Raw genomic sequence first — 27,535 nt, forward strand, 5'->3', positions numbered from 1 at the left:
TGTGCGCCTTTCATATGGTCATTAAACGCCCTCAGATGAGTCTGTCAGAAGAAACTCACAGTGATGACCCAGGGGGCGATGGTTCGTGTGGTGGTCGCCTACAGCGTGGAGAGGGCGGCCGTAGAGTGCATACTACATATTTTCAAGATTTAAAGAAACAGCGAGCTTTTGATGGAATGCAGATAGTTGCCGGATGCATCAAGGAACCGAGCCACCTCCCGTACCGATGAAAGCTTTGTTAAACAGCTTGTTGGCGACAGGCGGTCAAAACTAACTGTAAATGCCCACGGAGATGATCGCTCGGATGTTAAGCCACACTTCTTGTATAAGAATGCGAATGGTAATAGCAAGGACTATGCCGTGCATAGTGACCGAAATTCAGTGCAAATTCTCACCTCGACCCTGGTGGCTGCTTCGAGCGTTACCATAATGTGCTCACGTACCAACCAAGCGTGTTCAGAAATCATTTCTCAAACAAATCCCCTATTATGTGTTTGTGTATCTCAGCATTCTATTGCATGGCGCACAAATTGCGCAGAATGGCTTCTGACTAGAACTACCACAAGTTGGATAAAGTCATGTGGCCACAAAGAGTTAAAATGACTGCGCAGTATTGCTAATGTTCTCCTCAATATCATTAACCTCGTCGTTAAATACCGTATTTTCCCGCGTGAACTCTAGTGCACGCTAGTCATTCCTGTTTTCAACATACCCGATCCCATGCTCATGCAGAGCTGTAGACGCATTTGCGTTCTTACATTAAGAAAATAATACTAGTGAAACATTTATCGAAAGACTTCTAACAAAATATTTCTTAAAATTTAGTATTCTTTCTCCCTATCAATTTGGCTTTTGTTCTGGCTTTTCAACTAATCTACTGCTTACAATTCTTAAGGATTACCTTAAAAAAGCGACTCGTGAAGGTAAATTTGCGGCATCCATATTCATTGATTAATAGTGGCCCTTCGCCAATATTAATCACACAATTCAATTAGCTAGATCGAAGCCATCGGAATAATCGTTCCGTCCCTACTTCTAATCCGTAGTTCCTTACAAAAAAAAAAGGTTAACATTTTTGCATACTGTTCCAAGAACTTACTACTAACATAGGTGTACCGCAGGGGTACATATCAAGTTCCTTACTTTTCCTAATTTATAATAATGATCTGCCCAGTTGCCTCTCCTCATCGAAGTGCATTGTGTACGCCGACGGCGCCACTGTATTTAACTCTAACAATTGTGTAGCCACGAAAACAAGTAAGCTTAGCGAAGATCTTGTGAAAATATCCACGTGGTGTGAACATAATAACCTGTAGATTGACCATAATAAGACCAATTTTGTCATCTTCACCTCGGGTCAGCGATTTTCTGAGCAACTGCAATATATTTCCATCAGCAATCATCTAATCGAACTAGTTGATCATTTCTCCAACGTGTGGAATTTGACGGCCACCTTATATTCGCCATCTTCATATAGCTCGCCACCTTCATATCGTCACCTGCATATAGCTAACGTAAAAACGAAAACAACATATGAAATAGCCGTTTTAATTCAAGTACTATCATATTGCTCATTCTACAGTGATGTCGCACTATTATGCTGTTGTTAATTTTCATATTATCTAGAGTATTGATTCATAGGTAAAGAATTATAAAAATCACCTAACATCACTGCAAGTCATTGAAAAGCGTGCTATTCCTCTAATAACATTTTCATCTCGTTAAAGTAGCGCTAATGAGTTAAAACATGCACATACTATCTTGAGTGGGACCGATCTTGTTAAATATAACCTCGGTATTGTTATATTTAGGGCATCAAACAATATTCTAGAACCCATCACACCAAACACATTTCTTATCAATAAAAATAATAGTAGACTTGTACAGAATTTGAACCTCACTTTACCCATCTTTCGCGCCGACTACTGTAAGCAGTCCTTGCATTTTTCAGCTTTATCTCTCGGGAACTACTTTAAAATCGCTGAAAGCTCACAGGCTGCACGCAGACCTTGAGCATTCTGTTTTAGCTTCCTCTGACTTTCCTTTTTCAATGTAGCTTTATTACTTTTTTATTTCCCTTATTTCCGAATAACGTGCCTCTACAGTTTCCCCAAGTATTTAGTAATCAGCAGCCTTCTTAGTATTTATAGTATTCAACTGCTGCTTCTCTTTTCTTTTATGACTTGCCTTCTAAATTTTTTTTACTATGGTAACTTTTACGTGTTGCTATTGTTTGTATAATTCTTGTTACCACGCGCCGGAGGTCCCCTTTCACTTTCTAACAACGGAACCTATTTCTGCACATACATATTATGTAATTCACGCCATTTTGGGCATAACTGAGTTTATTGCGATTCCTAAGTGGAATAAACGTAATGTCCATCTCTGCAGTGGGATGTTGAGTATGTGCATTAATAAAAGTTAGCCCCTGCTGATGACTTGTTGGCTAATTTTATTGTAGCTTGTTCTTCCGTGGCGTTTAAACAACAGCGATGTACTATTTATATTTCTTATTGGAAAATGTTTCTCTATCTGAGGGTGGCTCTTCCTTTGCAAGTGTAGCGCAATTGTTAACGACTGACCTAACTTTTTTACTGCAAGCAGCAGAATCTCTAGTACGGAAACATCTTCGGGTTCTGTCATAATTAATTTGTCCTAATGTACTTAAATAAATCCTGAAGAGGTGCGCATTTTCTGGAGAAATATTGTCGCGCTCAAAAATTATCGTGATCAGTGACTTCGACGACCTTCTACATACGCCAGCACCACTTGTGGTACAATCTGTCCCTGTATGAAACTTTCATTGAAGTTTGATAGACAAACGATTAGTTTTATTCGATAGTGGCTTGCTTTGCGATTGTATTGCACGGCCCGACGTTGAAGTGGTGTTCTTTTTATTAGCAACAGCTTTATTTCCCCGCAACTTAAACAACTGTTGGAACAACATCCTTTCTATTGCAGCTTAGAAAAGAAGAGGACCAACCACATGGCTTTCATTCTTCCATTCAATAGGTAAAATATCTTCTCACAATGAAATATTTTCTGGCGTAGAAAGACCTATTACGTATCAAAGAAAAAAATAAAGAAGTAGAAACGTGTTCTTCGAAGATCCATTTATGGCTGTCATATGCGGCGGTAAAATGTTGCACCTGGTACTTAAGGTTGCAGCCTACGGCCATTTGGCCTCGTTTAGGCACATCGGCGCAATGGCCCGCCTTGTAGCTGCATGTCGATGGTGCTTTTCTGCAGAGGGCGAAGTCGAAGGTTAGATTACTGGCATGTAGCGCTGCTTTATTTGGTGTTGAGCAATTAATATACTCTAGTTTACCATGCTTTGCTTGCACGTTAGCCAACTTCCCTTATGAGGTCTAGAGTTTGTCACTCGTGATTTCTCCTAGAAATTTGTGTGTTCTACTGAGAAAAGAAATAAGAACACGAGCATCGTGTGTCTCTGCGTACATAATGTGGCACCATTTACTTTCAAGTGCGTTGAATTTTGCCACGCACATCAATTATGCTGAAGGCGGCACTGTATCTCATGAAAAGTTTGGCGTGCCCTATAATTTGGTGAAATAAAAGTAGTATTTCGCACAATGCATCCACCGTAAGGCCAACAAATCCCATGTTCGGGTGTTTTATTTTCTGTGTGTGTGTGTGTGTGTGTGTGTGTGCAGAAACACAGCATGACCTGCTCTACACACTATCAAAATTAGACATTTAGCTTGTAAGTCAACATATTATGCGGATAGCAAAAACGTTTGCAAGAGGAAGGAAATTTCGTATACTAGCCTTAGCTTCCAAACCTACGCTATCGCCAGTGCAGCAAATTGATTAGAAATTTTTGAATCGAGCATACGTGCGCAAGCTTCGTCAACAAAATATATACATATTATTGCACTCGCTGCGCAAAATATTCAGATCACATGATATTCTCGCAGCGAAGAAATATTATTCCGATATTTTTAAAATTGTAATTATTGTTTTCGATGGCTTCCCTTGGCACAATTGTTGAGCTCCAGTTAAAGTTTAAGGCAAACTTCTCCTGCCGCGCACCAGAGGCTTACGAAATTGTGCCTTTTTGAATCTAGGGGCCATTATTTTAGTGATTACTGAAACCATACAAAAAGCTCGGCGTGCAGTGTTGGCTTCATATGCAAGTTTTTGTCAACTCATGAATTATTTTAATCTACTTACATCTGACCCTATTCTTTCCCAAAAAGTGGTGCAGCAGTGGCATAGAGAAAGGGCATCCGCCTAGCGCACAAGAGGACCATGGCTCGAATCCCGGTGCCGCGCAATTTTCCACCGGATTAAAAAAATGCGCGTCTTGACAAAATTGCGTAAACAGGCCAGGAGTGCGGCCTGTTCCCGGTGACCAGAACCGGTGACGCACTCCCTCACCAGAGCATGATTGGCCACCCTGGTGCAGCACTTGGGCACAACCTCCTATATGAATACAGCAATCAAACCCCGGCCGTCAGTCCCCAGCAGCCGCGAAGTTACTGACAACGGCGGCGCTCACACGTGTGATGCAGCAGAGGGTGCCAAGAATCCCTGGATCCGGACAGGTCGCCATTGGAATCTGAACCTGTCAACGTATAACGCTAGAACCTTATCTAGTGAGGCGAGTCTAGCAGTGCTATTGGAGGAATTAGAGGGCAGTAAATGGGATATAATAGGGCTCAGTACAGTTAGGAGGACAAATGAAGCATGTACAGTGCTAAAAAGCGGGCACGTCCTACGCTACCGGGGCTTTGCCCTGCAGTGGGCGTAACCAGGCTGATGGTTGGTTGGTTTCACAAAAAGAGCTTTTTGTCTTTCTAGCTCTGATAATGCTGTTTCCCTACAGTCATAAATAAAGCGTTCCTCTAGGTGAAAGCGTGAGTGCTGCTAGGGTGTGTGCTAATGCCGCTGCATCAAAGCGACTAAGACATTCATTCATGTGCTAATGATGAAGGTGACGAGACCGAAGGACTCAACCTGATAAGGCTTTCCCTACGCAGTGAAAATCTAGCTGGTTCTGCTGATGAATTTGTGTGGCTTAGTACATCGAGTTATAGGCAATGTTGTCAGGACGCTAACTACCCCTCCTTCAAAGAAACAGGAAATGCGCAGCACTAAAGTTCCCTTGTATCCCACGAAGAACAAGACGTGAAAAATGCGCCAAAAGAAAGCAGATAACCACTTCAACAAAATTTAGAGTATCGAAGAGAGCTGACCTATACAATAAGTGTCACCTGCGTGAGATGAAATATGTTGTGACAGTATTATTAAAGTGCATAGCAGAGATCAATCACTAAGACAAACTGTATCATAAATGGAAAACCTGGCTATTTCTCTTCCCAGGTTTAGTTGTGACAGGCAGAGGGAGTGTTCAAGTCTTCGCACACTCTGAGAAGGTTAGCACAACTGTCAAGTACATGTAGCACTTTTATTTCAGACCGCGTAAATTCACATGATTAGGTTGCCTTTAGCATACTTTTTTGCGAACTGTTCGGCATGAAAAATTTTTGCCAGCATGAGGCGGTCTTTGAACGCAGCGCTCTCATGAAAGCTGTGTGCCAGCATGACCAAAGTGGACAAAGCTTGCACATTTTAGCAACGGTTCAAAAGTGAAGGCCGCCGCAGAAATTACTTTGAAGAATGAAGATTGCTTGGATTTTAGATATTGTGCTGCATTTCAATGCATAGTATTCAACATCATTTCAGCAATCTACAGTACTGCTGCACAATCTCTCCTCATTGTTTCCGTGCTCACAGTATTCCACCGAATTTACCAACAAAAACCCGTCAGTTCCAATGGCATTTTGTCATTGTAGATACCAGCACTAAATAACCACTAGAACGGTGGCCTTCCAGTGTAACTGTAGTCAATACCTCACATGGCGCTGCTTGCGTTTGATGAAATACCAGAAATATCACTCTTTGACTTTCGTAATTTTCGTTTTATCAAATCATTCTCTCTTTACACACCGCGTGTTTCCGCGGTGTGTTTTTACTATGTAGTATTTGCTTCATCTTTATTGGCAACAGCGCCGTTTTCCTTCATTGCGCTTTAAGACGAGGTCACAGCTTTTCAAGTGCAATGCTTAGCATCGTACTGAATCTTTATAGTTGAGGTATTGTCATCGTCCCTAAGACCAGACCATGGGGTGCCCGCCTGGGCCGCAGAATCCACCGTATTCTATGTTCAGCTTCAATGTCGCCATGGCTGTACTCATGCACGCTGTAATATTATAACTGCTTACCACACGCCGACAGATGAGCTAGCTGACAGATTGATCCACACACAAACATCATTTTATTATGCTGAAGATACCACTGTCATTAGAAAACTTCTGGGCTTTGCGTTTCATTTGCTGATAATTTACTTCCTGAATAACTCACTTATTAATCCTATTTTATTTTTTGGGGTTAGCGATCGCGTAACAAAGAAATAAGTTTTAGCCTACTGTGCAACACTCGCATAAATCAGAAGGCTAGCACAATTACTCAGGGCGACGCCCAAGCTCTATCCACCATTAGTGGCTTTTGCTGCCTGTTGCATCTATATACAACATAGCTGTAGGAAAAATGGCGACTAAACTGAAAAGCCTTGCTTAAGATAAACGTTCTTGACGTATTGGTTTTCAGTGAAAGTTTTGTCTCGTTACGACAATCATTTGTTTAGTGTAGCTTAGGAGCATTCTGTTCGCGCCTTGACAGGTACTTGTAGTCTTTCACTTTTAAGGGTCCTTGCTATTCATCATGAACATTACAAAATAGATACCGATCTGTAGAAGAGGCTGCTGTGAAAATGTGAGCCAAATATTACTGCCCTTCATGCAGCAGGGAAATTACAATGTCCCGTCAAACACAACAAAAATGTGCTTGCACTGTCTTCAGCAATGCCATCATATCGAAAGCAGCTGGCCGAAGGACCCTGTTTGTGGATTTCACGATTGCGAGAGCATAATTCATTTTATTTATTTATTTACCCTCAGGGCCTTTCGGCATTAGAGAGGGGAGCGGGTTATACAACGAATAGGAAGTAAATAAATCAGGAGCTTATAAACAATATTTGCTAATTACACAATGTTAGCTGAAAGTACTATAAATGAGGTAATAGAATATGACATATAAAAGTAACATTAAACAAGAAAAACGAAAACACCAACAGCAATTCGTACAAATGTTTGCTATTATACATTGTTACCTAGTGCTTTTCGAAAATTATCATTGTTATTAATGGAAAAAATGTCAAAAGGAATTTCATTCCAATCTTTCGACGTACGTGGCAAAAATGAGTGTAAGTAGTGTGTCGTGTTACATGCACCAATTCTAACTTTATGATGATGATCAGTACGGTGAGATAAGTAATATGGCAGCGACATGAATTTTGGATGAAGTGTAGGGTGGCTACACAGCTTATGAAAAAGTGAAAGGCGGGATATTCTTCGACGTGTTGCTAGCGGTTCAAGACACAGATTCGATTTCATTGAATCAACGCTCGCACCACGGTAATAATTCCAAAGAATAAAACGAGTTGCGTTGCTTTGGATTAGCTCAAGGGAATCTATTAGGTTTTCGTGGTAAGGGTCCCATACAGGTGCAGCGTATTCTAATTTTGGCCTTAGCAGGGTTTTATAAAGTAGGAACTGCTAACAATACATAATTTCTAATTCTGAGTTAAATAAACAAGAGATACATACGTACGCCATCTCAAAAAGACCGGAAAGTCATTTCATATTGGCACTTCGCGTAGATGCCTGGGCATCTGGTGGCCTCCATGATGGCAGTGGCATGCTACGTAGCGTTGTCTTCCGCAGCCACCCCGGGGTGCTGTGACCAAACCTTTGCCCACCGCAGCACTAAACTTTTGGCCGGTGCTGCCTTCTACCAGCGTACTGGCATTATCAGTGCAATAACTCCGCTTATGGCTGAAGCATCGAAAAATTTTTGTGCTTTCGGATTCGTGAAACAACGTCCTTTAATAGTGAGATCAACGTAATATTAGTTAGGACAATGTTTCAGGGCTCCTTTAGGTTTTACGTTGCCACACAGAATGCTACGTTTTGACAAGCACGACAACATCACCCCGGCTTCTTGAGTAGAACTGAAGAGGCACAAAAAGGCGAAGACGTTTCGAGGTGTAAGATGAAACAGAAATGAAGGTAGTACTTCAGCAGGCACTGAGGCAATTTTGTTTGATGGTGTTTGCGCGGCTGTGTAGTAGTAGTAACCAGATATCAGTGTTTCGCAGAGTAATAGATGATCAGTATATTAAAGTGACGTAGAATGTTGAAAACTTAATTTCAGACCACTTTATACAGTCACCGTGCACGTTGAATGCTATGTCACCAGTATTAGGACTTTATACGAAGCATCTCAATCACCTAGAAGCATACGAGACGTAGTGTCGCAGCGCTTCATACAATGTTATTGTTGGTCGGGTGCACATCGAGGTTCCACTGACACAGCCGACTAGGGCAACAAGAAAATTGATCGAAATAGAGCATTAGTTAGTATGACAAACGATAGGTGAGAAAAATAGATAATGAAGGAAAGCGTTCTTCGCCTATCTTCTCGGGTCTGGAGTGGCTGCTGCCTAGTGATGGGTCGGTTTGTAAGTATGTACGCGAAGGCTATCATTAGCCTGAATGGAGCACAGGCTTATATAACCCTTGTTTGATGGCCGACAAAGTAGTTCCAGTAAGCGCACCTGTGTCCTGCGTAAAAAACAGCTCAATAAATCATAAACACATAACGCCTGCTCACAAGTACTTACAAAGACCACTGAAGTATCAATGAAACTGCGCGTTATGTTCAATAGATCGTTTGATTGATTAAAATCTCATACATTTGGCTGCGCTGTATAGGATCCTGGGTACGTATGCATTCTCCGGCAATCCTCCAGATTCCATATCTGCCACTTTGACACAAGAAATACGTGATTCCTAAATCTACCTACATATGTCTTAACTTTCTGTGCGCATAGAACTGTCATTGCCGTTTTTCTTTCAACGTACTAAGTACTTGGGATAGTTCTGTCTGCACGTCTAACACTATACATCCGCCTCATTAGGCATTTGCATCTTGATCTAACTTCGCAGTGGTTTAGTGCAGAAACAAAAAAAAATGCGTGAAAATAAAGTGGGTGGTGAAGGTTGTCTAGTTTCTTTGTTCATTCTTGTGGTGCATAAACATAAACATCTCTTTATAACTCACTTTCCATAGAATGAAATGTACTAGAATAAATTGCAGGCATCGCAGTTAAGGCGTTTTGATAACCACTTGGCTAAACCTTTGCTTATCATAAATTTCAAAAGGTACTTCGGAACAGTCATTTTTCATGCACCTTTTGGTGTATAAACGTAAATACGTGCGGTACGACGTTCCATCAGATGAAAGCAAACACAATGTGAAAATCACCCTGTGTTTAACTCTAGAAAGTACTCGATGTGCCAAGTCAAGACCATGTAGCTCTGCAGTTGCACAGAGTAAGCAACTGTTGTAGTATGGTGTTTGATATAAATAAACATGGGCCTTAGAACAGTCGCAACGTAGCCGTAGTGGTGGCATAGGAATGGACTTAGAAGTAAGAAGTGTTATTCATATTAACAAAATATCTTTTAGAACTTATTATTATATGTGTGAAAAGTATTTTCGTACAAGATGAGCACGATAGAAAACAAAGAAAAAGATTGACATTCTCAGTAGCAATTCATATGATGAAGGAATATGTTTTCACGATAGGCCAGAATTACACAGCTTTGGCTACAATGCGGAACTAAACATATGTTTACTACATGTAGGTGCAAATGGGATACAAACTGGTTGTTTATCGCAGTCTCATGTGTTGAGCTACGCAGTTCGCGTAGGTGGCGTTAAAGAAGCCAAGTGATTGGTATATTCATTCATATTCAATATATGTCATTAATGATGCAGTTCCAAATATAAAACAAACTTTCTAAGGCTAAAGTGGCTTCTACACAGATACTCGTGCTCGGATCAGAATTAAAGGTTAGTGATTGTCTGTGTATAATACATCTATGACTCAGGTGGCCAAAATCGCCAATCTTACGACATTAGAACTAATCCAAACTCTCGTTGTTCGTGCCTACTTGCAAACCTTCCAAAACACTAGCTTCCATATACCCAACTTTGCTAACGAAGATCACAGCAATCACTTCGCCCTTTAAAAATATGTTATATATAGGCTATATAGCACTTTCGCAAAAGTAGCCTTCCGAACTGGAAAACAACTAATGCAGAAATGCCGCACGTCAAAATATGCAACCTCTACAAAATGAAGGAACGTTTTGCTTGATCAACGATTAGTGCTAAAGTTGAAATTAAACATGTGATATCCATGGCCGGAGTACCCACCACTGAATGAAATGGCAAACGGTTTGTAACAGGGCGCACGCCCATGAAGTGGTAGATCCTGTGATCTAAGCACTTGCTCAAAATAAAAAAAGCTCCCCGACATGCATTTATTGAGATGCCCAGGAATATCTCATTGCGCCAATGGTAATTTGCTGTAGTCGAGAGCGATGGGAGCGAAAAAAAACTGTAAGTAATAAGAACGCTCTGAAGAGAGGTATAACTCAGCGTTCTTCACTAGCTCTCCCTATTGTGAGTGTAGCCCAACTTCATGAGCGTCACACTGTTATTGCGCAAACTGCACGCCAGCGGTTTGAGGGTTGGAAGCACCTATGTGGGGGCATTCCGCAAGTATGTCGCGGTGAACATTCCGCAAGCTCTTATATTGGCAGGTTCGTCCGACTCACACGTACCTACGTGATAAAACACATGTTTTTCGAGGCAAGTTAAAACGCACACAAAAGTAAGGCACATAAACACAACACGGGCAGCTTTAGAGCTGCTTGTTGGCCTAGTAGGTGCTTGCTAAAAGTCATGTTGTACAGACATCTTCTAGACATATGTGCCTGACTTTTGTGTGTGCTTTAAGTTGCGGCAGAAAACATGAATTTAGCAAGCACGAACGACGCCAACATGCAGTTCTGTTTCTACATATCCTATACGCGACAAGTATATATATAAATAATTCCTTGGTTGTCTGCGGCTCTTCTGTCTGAGCGCGAGGGAATTCTTCTGGGAAAGTGGAACTCAGGAGAGTGAATATTCGAAAGTGCTCAAGGGTAGCGCTGCCTCTCGCGATCACCGGCTTAGCTAGGCAGTCACGCTACTTTCGCTCCGTTTGCAATGTGCAGAACGAGACAGATCATCCGCACCCGCCAGTATATCGGAAACGGAAAGAGCTGTAGAGTTTAGCTCTAATTTCGCCGCGTTAGAGAGTATCGTAATCGTTGATGAATTTTATGAAATTGTATTATTCATACATTAAAATCAAAACTCAAGTGTCAAAAAAGCAGAGTAGCCGGCACCACAAATAGGCACTAAGCTCTCCTTAAATACAGTTAAAAATGTATTTCCTTACAACTTATGACCTGCCGAAAGTAGGAGATGCGCTAACGACCACTGTTTTGCATGCTGAAACAAATGTTCTATAAGCGTATTGGCAAGAGCACTGGCAGTAGCGCGGGCAACGTTCAGTACGAAAAAGTTGCAAGCAAGGCGAGCTCAGTTTGCTGGGAATGGGCTGTATTCTCGACTGTGCAGTGCTTGTTGCGTTAATGCCTCGCGCCCCTCGCAGAACGCCTTTGCCGGCCATTACGGGAGAAGTGAATGAGGGCGCACGTTAGGCATTGTTGTCTATAATGCCCTTGAACCACCAGTCTACGTACCGGCTATCAATGACAATCACAACTAACTAGGCTTCGCAAGGGAAAGAGGACATACTGGCTATCTGCAATACCTACTTTACAAATGTGCATGGTACACTTTTTCAAAAAAAGAATGGTTAAGAGATCTTCCATAATGAAAGCTGAATATTATCCTATTTATTTCAGCGTTCCAGCACTTCCAGCCAAAGGCATCGTCAATTATTCGTCGAAGTTGCTGTCGGGCAACTTTTCTTGTGTGTGTACTTCCACGCCGACACTGTGCAGCTACCCGAGGGCGAAACTGAGTAAGGCACCTAACTATGACGTTCTAGTGCTCCGGCAGAGAACATAACCTGCGTTAGCCACTAATGATATGTGTAAACGTTGCATTTAGCAAGCGACTGCAGACTGAATCATCTACCAGCGCAATATGTAAGTTGTCCGAGAAAACATATTTCTTGAATAAAAGAAAATATAACCCTAAAAAACCTATGCAGATATATGCTATCATTGTATTGTCATGGCGCCGTCGTTGTCGTATCACATTTGTTAATCCATTGCCGTCATTCCTTGTTCTTCATTCTATCGTAATCACGCTGTCGTCATTTAATCATGATTATATAGCCGTTATGCCATCGTCATGATTGCGTCGTCGTCAGCTATACCCTATCAGCCATAGTTTGTGATACCATCCAAGTCATGCCATTTCGGTCATGACTTCGTCGACATACCCGCTTGTTCAAACTGTCATCATATCGTCGTCATCATCTCATTGTCTTCATGTCGTGGTCGTCAGGTTGTCATCTTTATTCCGTCATCATATTTTAAGAATTGAGATATCAATGCCGTCATGCCTTCGTCGTTGTCTGCCTTTGTCTTTCGATCAATACCATTGATGCATCGTCATTTTATTGCCACTGCGTTGCCGTCACACAGTAGCCGTGCCTCCACGCTGTTAGGCGACCTTGGCAAGTGAGTGCCACAACAACGTGGGACGATATCGGAGAAACTGGCGTATAATCAAAACAACGAAAGTCTGCCAATTAACACTACACGTAGTAAATAAACGCGACATAAAGATAATGGTCTGTCGCTTTGTATCCAGATTGCTACTCTCATTACCGACGGTAGTCATCTGGAGCGGAGTATCTGCTGTAATTTTTAATTTTCTGAGTTCCGGCAGAGAGTAGGAAGTTTCAGCTAAACGTGCTCGCCTAGCAGTGAATGGCAGGCCGCAAGCGTCATTCATTGGCGTAAAGCAGTACAACTGGTCGAAGAAGTCTTTTTATTTGAAAATGCCCTCAGATCAGACCGATTGATTCAAGATCTACAGTTTCAGCGGTTCAACACACGTTATGCAGAGAAAATAAATGTACACCTATGGCTTCCCACATGGCAAGGGCTTCTGTACAATTTCCGAACGAAGCCATACTAAGATTGCGGCGAAGTCCACTTTCAGTTTAAGCGTGGTTTCTCCCAACTATTTGTGCAAAAAGCTCCTGCAAACCAATTTCTGTTTGTTTATTACGCTTATTCTCGGTGTGTTTTAGAGATATCGATAGAAAATCAACCATATTTTCCTGGTATTTATGTATGCCGTCATTAAACTGTCAACAATACTGTCTGCAGTAAGACTACACTACTTCGTAGTGTGCACGCACGGTAGACAACCACATACCGTACGGAGACGTAGAACCTGGTGGCTTGCGCACTTTGATGTCATTTTCAACAAAAACTGCAAACACAACAGGGTCTTTCTTTGAATTGTTGCTGCTGATATTTAGGATTGTTAGTTTGGAGTAAACTCTACGACCTACCATAACTGGAACCGCGGGTTCGTGCGGTTGCCCACAATTACTACTCTCTACCAGTCACCGACCCCATTGCCAAAATATTGCATGAGTCCAAGAATATTCACACATAATATATATATATATATATTATTGAGGGTGAATCACGCTGGCGGCATAGGAATAACATCAATGAAAAGAAGTACGACGTCCGTTTCTATGGCATAGTACACTGCACCAGCCGTTGTCACGGTACTCTACTTTGAGAAAGTCTGGCAAGGCAGACTGCAATGTTAGTATGGTGCTGTAACATTATAAAAGTGCACGCCTGAAACTGCAATACCGGCTGAATTGTCCAAGACTCTGCGATCGGTGGTGGTGTGCATACAAAATTGTGGGCTATCATATATATCCAAGATGGTAAGGTGGCCAAATGAAGAATACGACTGTAAAGACACAAGTCAGTCTAGATTTGCGTGAACCGTGAAGCAGTGAAAAATTGAAATTTTTTAGGGATAAAGGCCACCATATAAAATAAAACCTAAGAATAACGGCAGTTTTCAGAAATGTCACAGTATAAATACGTCACACAGTTGTTGCAAAATTTTATCTCGCTTAAAATTCTGCAATTGGTTTGCACACAATATACATCGGTACCCTTAAGCGAACGCTTACAGGTATATGTGTATATTGTGTGCAAAACACGCAGGCATGAAGCTACACTAGGCTGTTTGCAGACAGGAAGATGCAAATAAAATAGATAAGAGCTGATCTCGACGAATATTTCTTCAGGAAAAGTTGTCCAGATGAGTTAAATAAAACCAGAAGTAATGCCTTGCCCTAGTAGGTGTTCTAGAATCTCCGCTGAACACGAGGTTAGCAAATTGCGGAACAAGGCCGAAGTATTTGAGAACTTGCAACACAGGCACATGGAATACAGCAAATACAATAAATAAATAAATCAATTCGATGGGAGCCGGCGACACGAACGAACTTTTATGAAATGAGAAAGTGTCATTCGTCCTCATGTGCTCACATATAAATTATTTGCAATATGTTATGCAGTATGACTTTCGGAGTCGGAAGTATTCAGATAAGCCGAGACATCATTGTGACAAACCAGTTATCGAGGGTGCATGGTCCTGAAGTTCTCGCAATTATGGTTTTCCTAGCTGATTTTCAAGCATGTATGTATAATTGGTATTTCAGGCCAGTCAATTTCCCGTCTTGTTTCGTCTCGTACAACATAACCATACTTTCGGTTAACTGCGTGACCGTGGAATAAATGGCTATCCCTCAGGCATTCTGAAAGGGCGAAATAAGCTTTTGAGGGAACTCCTTCATGTATCATACATAGAATTTCCGACTGCCCGGTACTGACAGGGGTGTGAATAAAACCTGTTGACGGCAACCATAATCACGGAAAAGAAGAGCTGGTTGCAACCATCGGGTCTGGACCAACGACTCATGTTCGACTTTCTCTGGGCGTTTGCCGAGACCAGTGGCCTTGAAGACCAACTATAGCCCTGTGACCGGGGCCATAATCCAGTAGCCAAGTTTATTCTCTCCCCTCATCCCGGCTTCCCAAACAGGATAACAAGACGTTCCAGTGGGAATGAACATATATCTTATCCTATCATACGCATGCGTTATCCGTCATTTGTCTTGTAAAAGTTCATCTAATGAGCCAAAGTAATACTTAGCGCCGGCTGCAAGGCTGCTATTCTCGTAGTCTATTGGCGTCTCAACTCCAGCGCCATATATCTAATGGTTTCAAGTGCCACTGAGGTTATTTGAAGAAAACTAACCATTATCAAATATCTCAAATATATCGCAATTATATCTAACTTTCGACTCTACCTCTACTGCAGGCCATTCGGAGCAGTCAGTGATCACCGCTAGCTTGGATAGCAGACTTGATGATAAGAGCGCTACGAAGACGCGGACTAAAAGAACAACATGTACGACGGACAAGGCGCTACTTCCAAATTAATGTTTTTTTGAAGAAACAGGACTTTAAATAGATACAACCAAGAATGGCCCATCGTGACATCACGACCTCCCTATCTCATTAGAAAAGCTATCTCTTTTTCGGTAAGCGTCACTGAAGGGCAACTAATCCACGTGCCCTCGGCCTTTGCAATGTAAAAAGCTTCTAATATCTCCCGTTCTAGTCTATCTCTAGACCGTGCCAGAAACCTGGTGTCACGAAGATAGGGACGGCAATTGTGATGTTTACAGTGTTCTGCCAGATGGCCCCCCGCATTGTTATTTACTGCCCAATTGCGCTCACGCGCCCTTTCATTAAAACACCATCCGGTTTGACCGATATAAACCTGTTGGCAACTTAGGGGTATCTAATATACGACATTACTTTTGCAAGCAGTGTACTGCGCTGCATGTTTCTTAGAGCATGATTCGGGTTTTCTTTTTGTCATCATAGGGCATATCTTGGCCAGCTTACATGGTGCACTGAAGAGAAGATTGATACTGTGCCTTTGTGCCACCTTCTTGAGGTTGTGGGACACCCTGTGCCAATAAGGAATCACATGTAATCTCTTCCTATCAAATGGCTTTCTTGTGTAAGTGCCTTCTCTTGCCTGTTTGATCATTTGAAGTAGCTTGTCGCAAACGCTAAAGATCAAGAGTGAAGGGAAACCGGCTAGGCGTAGCCTTGAAACTTGGTTATTGAAACTGATTTCTATTTTGTGGTTGCAAGATTTGTTTAGCGCTTCATTTAGACAAGTCATTGCCACTCCTCGTTTTACTAGCTTGGAGTGCGCAGTGTCGTATGAAATTAGCTGCTTGTTCAACCTCGGCTGGTATTCGAAACAGACATGCGTGTTCATCAGAGTGAGATTGATGTCCAGAAAGCGAATGCTGTTATCCCACGGCCTTTCGCACGTGAAGTTTAGAACCTCCGATGCATTTCTAAATGTGTTGATTATCGATTCTACAGTGTCATCTAGCCTAGACCCAGCAGCGTCGTTAACAACCACCAGGTACTCATCGACGTACCTCATTATGGAAGGAGCACATCACTGATTCAGAATGCCGTTTACAGGCTTGTCAAAGGAGCTGAGAAATATGTCTGAAAGAATGGGAGCGAGCGACAATCCAATGCAAATGCCCATTAGTGCATTAGTTGTCGTGCAGTGACGCTTACCGAAAGAGAGCTCTTCTAATGATAGGGAGGCCGTGATGTCACGATGGGCCATTCTTGGTTGTATCTATTTAAAGTCCTGTTTCTTCGAAAAACATTTAGTTGGAAGTAGCGCCTTGTCCGTCGTACATGTTGTCCTTTTAGTCCACGTCTTCGTAGCGCTCTTTTCACCAAGTATGCAAAACCAACTCGCCCACATCAAGTTTCTGCTTCTTGGATAGCAGGTGATTCTGAAGGACCCATCTGGACGACTTGCCAGATGGAGCCTTAGGGTGCAAGAGTATGCTTAAACTGTCGTATATAGATCCGGGAGGATACGCCGATGCCCACTGCTTGTCACGCGCGCCAGTCGAGACAACTGCGTCATAAGAAGAATACTTCCCGTTCCTTGGCATGGTGGGCGCGTCACAATTCGTTCAATGACAACTAGATGACCCGGAATCGTTGCCACTTGTACAAAGCCTGGAGGGACTAAGCGTTCAGCTACTGCATATATTCTCTAGAAGGTTCTCTTCGTTCTGACTGCGAAGAAGTGTGCTCTACAAGAGAAACCTCGAGCGCAGCGAGGAAGAGTTTTTACTTGCAGTACCCACAGACTTTCGAGAAGCAAATTTGGATGCATGTCAAGATGAACCGACATAAGGACACATGAGCCTGAGCCGTACATTCGGCAGGACTCGTCAAAAATAATACAGGCCGAAATCTCAAATGCGCCAGACTCCATCTATAATATCGCCGGCCTTTTCGAGCCAATTGATCCATGGAAATCACCATTCCAAAAAGGCGGTATGGACCTCCTTGGACTTTTCCCAACATCATCATTAAGCTAAATGTGAATAGTTGTAGCCAAGGACAATCTGACCCGTTACGCGCAGAACCTGATTCCCTATACAGTGCAACGGCTGTCGAAATTCCAATTTTTTTTTTGTTGACAGTATTGTACTGAGGCATGGCGCTCACAGTATCGTCATCACTGATTGGGCAACAGCCTTTAGTGAAAGCATAACGCAATGCTTGATGCGAATGGCTCATACTGATCACCGAAGAACTAAGGCGTACCATCCTCAGAGAAACGGTTCAATTGAACGCCGCAACGGAACCTGCTTCCATGCTTCATGTCTGACATGCTTCCAAAGTAAGTCGATGCTCAGCATAGGCTGTGGGGAGAAATTTTGTCACATATCACTTTTGCTTTTAATGCGGCCGTTCCAGAAAAAACACTAATCGCACTGTTTGAACGTGTGTTCGGATGAAACGAAACTACAACTCTGGATGCTATGTTGCCATTAGACGAATAAAACAATCCATGCGACATACATGATTTCTTGCCTACAACCGAGGAAGCACTACAGATGGCAAGGTACCATATATGATGCCAATAACGCACCGACTACAGCAAGTACAACCAGCAATTTATTGCAGATCATTATCAGTCCTGTGACATGGTGTGGCTAGGGACCGCAGTGCGACGCCGTGGACTGTCTGAAAAGCTTCTCTGGCAATAATTCGACCCTTACATAATACTCCGTTGTATAAGCGCAGTCACTTACGAAGAGAAATACGCTGGATCCCAGAGCTCAAGATGCCGCAACTCCACGGAAGTAGTACATGTTGTCCGTATGAAAGGCAATCCAGAGAGGTCAATAAAAAAAACAAGTAGCCTCTACTTTCTTTTTAAGCATCGCGCAGATGCGTTAAGGACGGGGATAATGTCGCGACAACTTCGCAGACATTCAAGTAGCGCCCGCATTGCCCTTCGTATTGGACACTGGGCGCGCCGTGCCGTGGAGCAGTTAAGTAACAGCAGACAGTGATCATCGTACCACAAGTAGTTGGTTGGACCCGGCTCACATGCACCACGCGCATGATGTATCACTCGATGAAAAAGTAGAAGACAGTTCGGGCCAAGATTGAAACGCGAATTACGGGCGTTTTGGCGATAGCCATGACATTGAGTCGTGGGCACAGGTTTGCCCTTAATAACTATCGTTGTTTTATGAATCCGTCTCCCTTAACATAGCTACAATATTCACTATAGCGTTACTTTAGCCTTGTGCACATGAATAAGTACATCGCATAAGTACTAGTAAGAGAGAGAGAGCTCAAGCAGAAGGCGGGCATGTGAACTAGTCCAGATTCCAGTTCACGCTACGCTGGGTGAAGGAGGAAGGGCGATAGAAAGAAGAGAGAGGGCGGCAACAGAGATAGACGCTCATGGACAGCATCACAGAGTCAAATGTGCACGCACGAGGCTGATGCTGTCGGAAAACACAAAAGCGTCTTCACTACAATCGATATGATATAATGCTACAGGCGGCTTGCCAGGCGTGACCTGTGGAATCAGTCGAGAAGCCTTACACTCCCGGAGAACCATGCCTTTCTGCCTGGAGCCGTTGGAATGGACAGGAGCACATTCCAAGCTTCTTCGTCAGAATACATAAGGCACGTTAACATATACTGTCAGGTCCTGGCAATGATGAACGCTGGCACAAGATTAGCTTAGCTTCAAATTCGTCCATATAAAAGGGACTTCATTCGGGGTAGGGGTACGCGTGATATCGATGAGTGATCGGGTTTTCCCAGCAATCATTATCATCATCAGCATCATTATCATCATCATCATCATCATCAGCCTGATTACACCCACTGAAGGGCAAAGGCCTCCCCCATACTTTTCCAACTACCGCGTTCATGTGCTAATTGCGCCATGTTGTCCCTGCAAACTTCCTAATCTCATCTGACCACCTAACTATCTGCCGCCCCTTGTTACGCTTCCCTTCCCTTGGAGTCCAGTCCACAACCATTATGACCATCCGTAACCTTTCGTCCTCATTACAAGTCCTGCCCACGCCCATTTCGTTTTCTTGATTTCGGCTAAGATGTCATTTACTCGCGTTTGTTCTTTCTTCTTTCCATAGCTCCGTGCCTCCTCTTCAATTTAAGTAAAACGCTTTTTGTAAGCCTCCAGGTTTATGCCCCGTAGGTGAGTGCTGGTAAGACACTCTTGTGGTTTTTCTCTTGTGGGATAACGGCAACCTGTGTTCATGATCTGAGAAAACCTGCCAAACGCACCCGAGCCCATTCTTAATCTTCTGATGATTTGAGTCTCATGATCCGGAGCCACGGCCACTACTTTCCATAAGTAGATGTGTTCCCTTACCACTTCCAGTGCCTCGCTACCTATCGTAAACTGCTGTTGTCTTCCCAGACTGTTAAACAATTATTTATTTTTGTACAGATCAATTTCTTGACACACCCTTCTGCTTTGCCTCTCCAGGTCAGAAAGCAGGCATTGCAATTGGACCTCTGAGTTACTAAGCAAGGAAATTCAGCGAATCCAAAAATTACTAAGGTATTCTCCATCACCTCTTACCCCCCATTCTTTCCAATCTACGTCTCTGAATACCTCCTGTGAACACGCTGTCATTAGCATAGGAGAGATCGTATCTCCCTGCATGACGCCTTTCTTTATTGGGATTTTGTTGCTTTCTTTACGGAGCACTACGGTGGCTGTGGAGCAGCTATATATATATCTTTCAGTATGTTGAAATATGGCTCGTCTGCACCCTGATTCTGTGATGCCTCCATGACTGCTGAGGTTTTGACTGAATCGAACGCTTTCTCGTAATCTATGAAAGCTACATATAAGGGATGGTTATATTCCGCACACTTCTTTGTCACTTACTGATAATGTGAGTATGGTCTATTGTTGAGTAGCCTTTACGAAAACCTGCCTGGTCCTGCCAGCAATGGCCCAGCAGAAATCGTCAGGTACGATAATCTTTCCGCTTTGTTGGTGAAGAGCCGCAAAATTGGAACGGTGGCACTACTGACGTGTTCCACGTGCACCACGAAAAGTTATCTATGTGTGAGACAAAGGCATTCTTCGATCAAAAACTTGCAGAAAGGCATTCATCTTAATGATGCGAGGATGTCGACGCGACGCTGAATTTCCGTTTCAGTTCATCTTGGCATCCTCAAGTCATGTTGGTCTATCATGCTGATCTGTCATCCTCAAGTTATGTTGGTTTTTGGCCTAAAGCTTGAACACTGGTCGAAGTTTGGCACCCGGCTCTGTTTCTTTGAAAACGCGGTCAGATGAGGCACCCAGATTGATGCCAGATCTCCAGTTTCAGCGGTTTCACACACGTCATGTAAAGCAAATGAAATTTAAACTTGCGGTTCCGACATGACAAGGGCTTGTGCGCAAGTTCGAAACAAAGCCAATGGTGGCTTGCGGCGAAGCCCACTTTCAGTTTTCTGCCTAGTTTCTTTCAAATATTTCTGTAAAGAGTTCCTGCAATTTTTGTTTGTTGATAACGCTTATTCTCGATGTGTTTCATATATATAACTATAAAATAAACTTTACCTTCAGGGCATTCATAGTGTCGTCATTAAAGAGTTAACCATTCTGTCTTTAGCACAAAACGGAAAATGCACTACTTGGTGCATTTGGTACCACATATCATACGCTTACGTGGCACCAGAAGGTTTCCGCGATTCGATGTCACTTCCAGTAAAGATGGCAAACATGCCAACATCTTCCTTTAAAATTTTCGCTAATGATATTTATGATTGTTAGTTGAGAGTGAAATATACGACCTACCATAAATGACACCGCGCGTTCCTGCACTCGCCCACAATTACTACACTCTACCAGTCACTGACGTCATCGCCAACCTATTGCATGAGTTGGTAGACATGGAAACATATAAGCTATTTCTTTCCAAATTGGAGTACAATCAAAGTTGATAGGTAGCGATATTCTTAAGAGGGCACTACAAAGCCTTCCATTGCCTTACATATTCAAAAAAATATAATAATAGACATGTGAAGCTTTGAAATCGGCCAAAGAGATCACCGTTCGCATCATCAGCCTAATTTTATGTCCCCAGCAGGAAGAGGGCGCGTCCCGGCGACCTTCAATCAGAATAGTATATATATATATATATACTATTCTAGAGGGGGGAATTACGCTGGCGCTGTAGGAATAACTTCAGTAAAGAAAGTATGACGTCCCTTGGTATGTGAAACGGCTTGTGAAAGCACTTTGAGAAAGGCTGGCAAGGCAAATTACAATGGCAGTGTGTGCTGTAGCATTGAAAATTGTCTATCCCTCGAAAAGGTACACGCCTGAAACTGCAGTACTTGCAGAATTGTCCATGAGGCTGAGATATGTGTCGGTGCGCACATTACCATTTTCGCACACAGAATTGTAGGCTATGATATATATGCAAGATGGTAAGGTGATCCAAAGAAGAATAAGACCGTAATGACGCACGTTTGCCTAGATTTACGTGTACAGTGAAGCAGTGAAGAATGGAGAATTTTTTTAGGGAATAAAGACACCATATCAAGTAAAACTTAAGAATAACGGCAGTTCTTATAAGGGTCACAGCATAAATACGTCACACAAATGTTACAAAATTTTCTCTCGCATACAATTCTGCAATTGGTTTGCACACAATATACACTGACACACAGAGGCGAACGCTTGCAGGTATCTGTCTGCATTGTATGCAAAACGCGAATGCACGACTCTGAATGCAGGCAGGAATATACAAATAAAATCCATAAGAGCGTATCTGAACGAATTTTTCTTGAAGAAAAAGATTGGCCAGGTAACCTAATCAAAACCCCAAAGAAGGCCTTTTATGGTAGGCGCTGTTGCATCTCTGGTGAAGTGGATGTTAGCAGATTGTAGAATAAGGCCGAAATATTTAAGAACTCGCAACACAGGCACATGGAATAGGACTAATCAGTTCGGCGGGAGCCCTCGACACCAAAAAACGTTCATTCATTGAAAAATGGTCATTCTTCTTCATGTGCTCACATTTAAATTATTTGCAATATGTCACGCAATATGACCTTCGAAGTCAAAAGTATTCAGATAAGCAGACACATGATTTAGGACAAAGGACTTATTGAGTGTAAATAGTTCTGAAGTTTTTGCACTTATGGTTTTGCTGGCTGACTTTCAAACCTGCATGCATAATTGGTATTTCAAGGCGGTAAATTTCCTGTCTTACAACGCGTTCTGCAGTGTAACCATATTTTCGGTTGACAGCGTTATCGTTAAATAAATGGCTTGCCCTCAGGCATTCTAAAAGAGCGAAATATATTTTGGAGGGATCTCCTCGATTTAATGTACATAGAATTTGGGACTGCCCAGTACTCGCAGTGGTATGAATCAAACCTGCTGACGCCTGCACAATCAAGGACTAGAAGAGCTGCATGCGACCAACGAGTCTGAACCAACGGCTCGTGTTCGACTTCCTCTGGGCGTTTGTCAAGAAGAGTGGCCTCGTGCACCAGCTCCAGCCCTGTGACCGGGGCCATAATCCAATAGCCAAGTTTATTCTCTCCCTTCAACCCTTTCCCCCAAGCAGGCTAACAAGCCGTCCTTCTTGGAATAAACATATATGTTATCGCACGCACGCTTTATCCATCTTTCCTCTTGTAAAAGTTCAGCTAATGAACCAAAGTAATATTTAGCGCCGGCAACACTGCGGTGATTCTCGTAGTCCATTGGCGTCTCAACTCTAACGCCATATATCTAAAGGTTTCAAATTGTTCCCACTCCGCGTATATGTAGAAAACTCATCTTTCTCAAATTGCTTTACTGTGATGTCATGGGTACATGAGATATAAAAAAAAAGTAAGAGGGAGCGCTGAATAGCGATGCGTTGCTCCTTTCCATTCGTACCTGCAGAGGAACCAGCGGGAACTTTGCTTTCTGTGGTCCCGATTAAAAGTAAATGACACATCACCGGCTAAAACCAGTTCAATACTGCAGCGCAAAAGACCCTTCAGTCACTTAGATGGATAGACGCGGCATATACAGGGTGTTTCATATATTTTGTTGGGGGGGGCACCAAACTTTTAAAAAGAATGCCTATGGCAGATAGCAGAATTCTAAATCTTGATCTAAATTCCTCGATAAGACAGCCATTAGTTCTACGAGAAATCAAAATGTTCAATACTGAATGTGTGTCTTTAGATAGCTCGTAAAAAGAAGTTCCCAATAGAAGCCCACTAATCCGGTGCAGCCAATGCGCACATTTGGAACAACAATCTGGGGACTCTGTCGCGTCTCGCATCAACGCAACCTAATCCGCGAAAACACAGCGCGCGGCGGGCTGTCTCTCGTCCCAAATGCCTTTCAAGATACAGCGGCCAACAGGGCACGCCGAGCCGTCCGCACCACCCGACGCTTCGTCTTCAAATCCCTTCTGAAAAACATGCCAGCGGGCCACCATGATAGACCTAGTCAGGCGAGGGCGCGGGCTGCCGCAGAGGATCTATTCTTCAAGCGCACAAGCGGCATAAGTAAATGCGGCCCGTTATACTTCGCTCTCGAAAGCGTACGCACTCATTGTTATTGGTATTCCCACTCCCACAGACACAACATTGCCTTACGCATCGCCAGCTCCATCCGCACCCTAAACCCCGCCGAAGCCTAAGGAGCGTATCTTATTTTGTTGTCGCACAAGCGGTAGGACAATGACAACAGAAAGCCACGTCTGACACACACAGCACAACCAAATAAGATATGCCATAACAACAAGCCCCTGTAGCTATCCTAAGAAGCGGCTATCGCACTAGCGGCATCTGTAGGTCACACAACGGTACCTAGTGATTCGAAAACCGCCATCCTTCATTTTGCTCGCGGCACCATCGCCCCTACAGCACTACGCTTTCTTGAACCCCTCAGTCGTCAGCGTGACGATGAGGACCGCCCAGCCATCTCACTAGTTTGGGTACCTGCGCTCGCGGGGAAACCAGGAAACAAGACCAGCCACCGGCAAATTCGAGGATTCGTCAACCGAGCAGCGGGCAGCGCCACAGAATCCGAGGAGTGCCCCGGCGAGCCTCCCACATCGTATTACGACATCACGCAACACTGCTGCCTCGCCTGCCAAATGAAACGACCACAGCACCCCAAACTCACAAAACCCCAGCAAATCGTGTGGCGCCGCGTCCAGACCCATTCGTTCTCTTGTCCGCAAATATTCAGTCACATGTATATCCCGACCTCTTTAGTCCACATGGTTCACAGTGCGGCACGACCACCGCCTTTGCACACATACTCTGGAACTACAGCGATGACCCACTTACGCCTTATCTCCTGACCACTCCCTCACCCGAAGCGTGAGACAACGTGCTCCGGGACTGTAGCCTCAACGCGCAACTCCAGGCCGTTCAATTAGCCGATGATGTAGCAGCCAGGTACCGGCTGACCACCATCCCTCCGTGAAATGTATTTTTACTTTATTAAAGTTATTCTCTCTCTCTCTCTCTCTCCCTTGCGATCCGGCATGTGCTGCAGCGTTCCAATCACGAGGGCGCTCAGAAAGCAGTCACCAAGATAAAAAGTCTTATGTATACCAAGAAATACGTGTTTTATAAGCACGATCTTTTGAGCGGGTCTTTTTCTTTAGTCGCGGAGGCAGTCGGCTGCCGCACTTCGGTCGTCTGAGTGAGGCCTATCCTACCTCCTTAATTTGTACACGACTATAGTGGAAATGGCTGGTAGACAACTCACGCCACTGTGTCGACGTATGAAGCTGAATAGGCAGGTAGCTGCACACAAGCGCACACACAAACATCCCCAGACACAACGACACTTTATATATATATATATATATATATATGTGTGTGTGTATGTATGTTTGTATGTATGTATGTATGTATGTATGTATGTATGTATGTATGTATGTATATGTTGTCACGGGGATGTTAGTAGCCAAAAGAGATACGAAATTGTATTTTCAATATATATACACAGTGGGACGGCTGTAGGCTAAATGGCAGAACAACGACGCGAGCGCTACTCTAGCTGATCGTCGTCGTCACCGTCTTTCTGGCACATTCTTCCACGCTCGGCAGGATGTGTGCTTCAGTGCGCGGGTCCTTGCGCGTTACTTTGTTTAACGTGGCGGTAGTAACAGCAAGCTGCCATCTTTCTTCTTGACTATGACGACCGGTGATGGGCTACAAGAAATTTCGTCCTTGGTGAGCATCTTGTTGAGTTCACGCTGTATCGCTTCTCGTTCGGCATAGCACACGCTATAAGGACGTCATCTGATTGGACTGGCGTCCCCAGCATTTATCTTATATATGACCGCAGAAGTCTGTCCCATCCCAAAGAATGGTTATTCAAGTCAAAGATGTGGTAGGAGTGCAATATGCGCCACATATCGGCTCTTAAGCAGAAGGAGGTCAGACGCGATAATCTTGTTAATAACACCGTTGACGAGATCATGCGAGGACGGGGAAGGGACAGAGGACAAACGGTGTCGGTAACAAATGCAGAAACGGCACTCTCAGCGGTAGAAGAGATGTGGCCTAGAGTCATGCCGCCTGGGATAAGATGCGTCCACCAATTAAAGTTCAATATGGGTAGAAACGTTAGATTATCCGTAACTCTAATAAGGGCCTGAGGAACAGCGACATTTTTGGCAAATCAGACGTCAATGATCGGGGGAAATATGTAATCGCCATCGGGAATGGGAGAAAAAGACCACAAGTTGACATATATAACGGCTTGAGGAGGTAGACGAACGTAATCCACCGAGCACAAGCGCGGTTGGCATGCAGTAGGAGCGTCATGAGAGTACGGTAGCGCTAGGACAAGCAAGCCCATTCAACAGTCAATAAGGGCAGAATGGCAGAAAGAAAATTCATACCGAGGATGACTTCATGGGAGGATTTCTCGAGTACGGCTAGTAGTAAGCTTGTGGATCGGTCAGTAACACTTATTCGAACGGAGCACCTCCCCAGCACGGAAAATGTGCCGCAATCGGTGCAAGAATTAACGGTACTGTGGCTGGTGTTAGGACCTTCTTAAGGCGGCGACGAAGATCCAAATTCATCACTGATATTGAGCCCCAGTATACACTAGAGTAACAACATGTGCGTCATGCACTTAAACGTCTATCAGGTTCCTTCTGGTCTGCAGTGTGGTCAGAGCATTTCGCAGGCGAGTTTTCGATGCGCCATTACCTTTGGGAGCTGCGTCCTATAGTCTTCCCGTGGGAGTCGTTTAATCGGCGACTTAGGGCGGCGGAATGGGGGCGAGCGAGATGATTGACGACGAGATAATGGCGAACGGGACTGGTGACCACGTGGGGATGGTGAACGACGATACGGCGTGGAGGGAGCGTCATCGCCAGTGGTCTGGGGAGGCTCGTGGTAGGGCTGAAATCGGCCATGCTCCATGTCGAGCGACGGTTGTATCCATGGGGCACCAGATACCAATACCACCGGCTGTTACAATGGCGGGCCACGTGTTCAATACGACTGCAGTTGAACCGAATGGGACCGTCATCAGCAGTACTCCACTCGGCTGGATTGCGAGTACGGAACGGTGCGTGAAAGTGAGTGACGACGGTCGGTCAGCTGATAAGGAGCTGCGGCACACACAGAGTCCAGGCCAGCATTTCAGAGCTGCTGATGAACTACCGCTTGGACTAGTGGCACTATGTGGGAGCTATGATCACAGGTACGGCCGCACGTAGAAGTAGCAGACACAACGTCAAGTTCACGTCGGTTGATCTCCTTCGCGTGTTCTACGGTGAGCGACACCGGCGGTTCTTCAGACGCCCACGTTGCGGCCGTGATAAGAAGTCGAGCGAAATGATGAGCAATGCGGTAACTTTTGGCGGCCCCAAAGCGCCTGCACTCTTGGATGATGGCGTCGACAGTGCCGCAGTCCTTGAAGATTAGCAGATTGAAGGCATCATCTGTTATGCCCATTAACACGTGACGCACTTTCTCAGACTCCGTCATGCCATCGTCGGCTTCGCGGGAAAGGGCAAGCAGGTCCTGTATATAAGTCAGGTCTGACTCTG

The 27,535-nt window shown here is 43.9% G+C and overlaps 1 protein-coding gene across 1 annotated transcript in view; it reads left to right on the top strand.

The window, feature by feature from the left end:
• Positions 1 to 27,535, top strand: part of LOC142590943 (uncharacterized) — a 60,919-nt gene that overhangs the window by 92 nt on the left and 33,292 nt on the right. The window contains exons 2-3 of the mRNA XM_075703324.1: positions 2,962 to 3,012; positions 11,916 to 12,034. Of these exons, the coding sequence (XP_075559439.1) occupies positions 2,987 to 3,012; positions 11,916 to 12,034 (145 nt within the window). The 5' untranslated portion in view covers positions 2,962 to 2,986. The remainder of the gene's footprint in view (positions 1 to 2,961; positions 3,013 to 11,915; positions 12,035 to 27,535) is intronic.

This window comes from Dermacentor variabilis, chromosome 8, assembly GCF_050947875.1.
Source record: "Dermacentor variabilis isolate Ectoservices chromosome 8, ASM5094787v1, whole genome shotgun sequence".
NCBI classification, from domain to species: Eukaryota; Metazoa; Arthropoda; class Arachnida; order Ixodida; family Ixodidae; genus Dermacentor; species Dermacentor variabilis.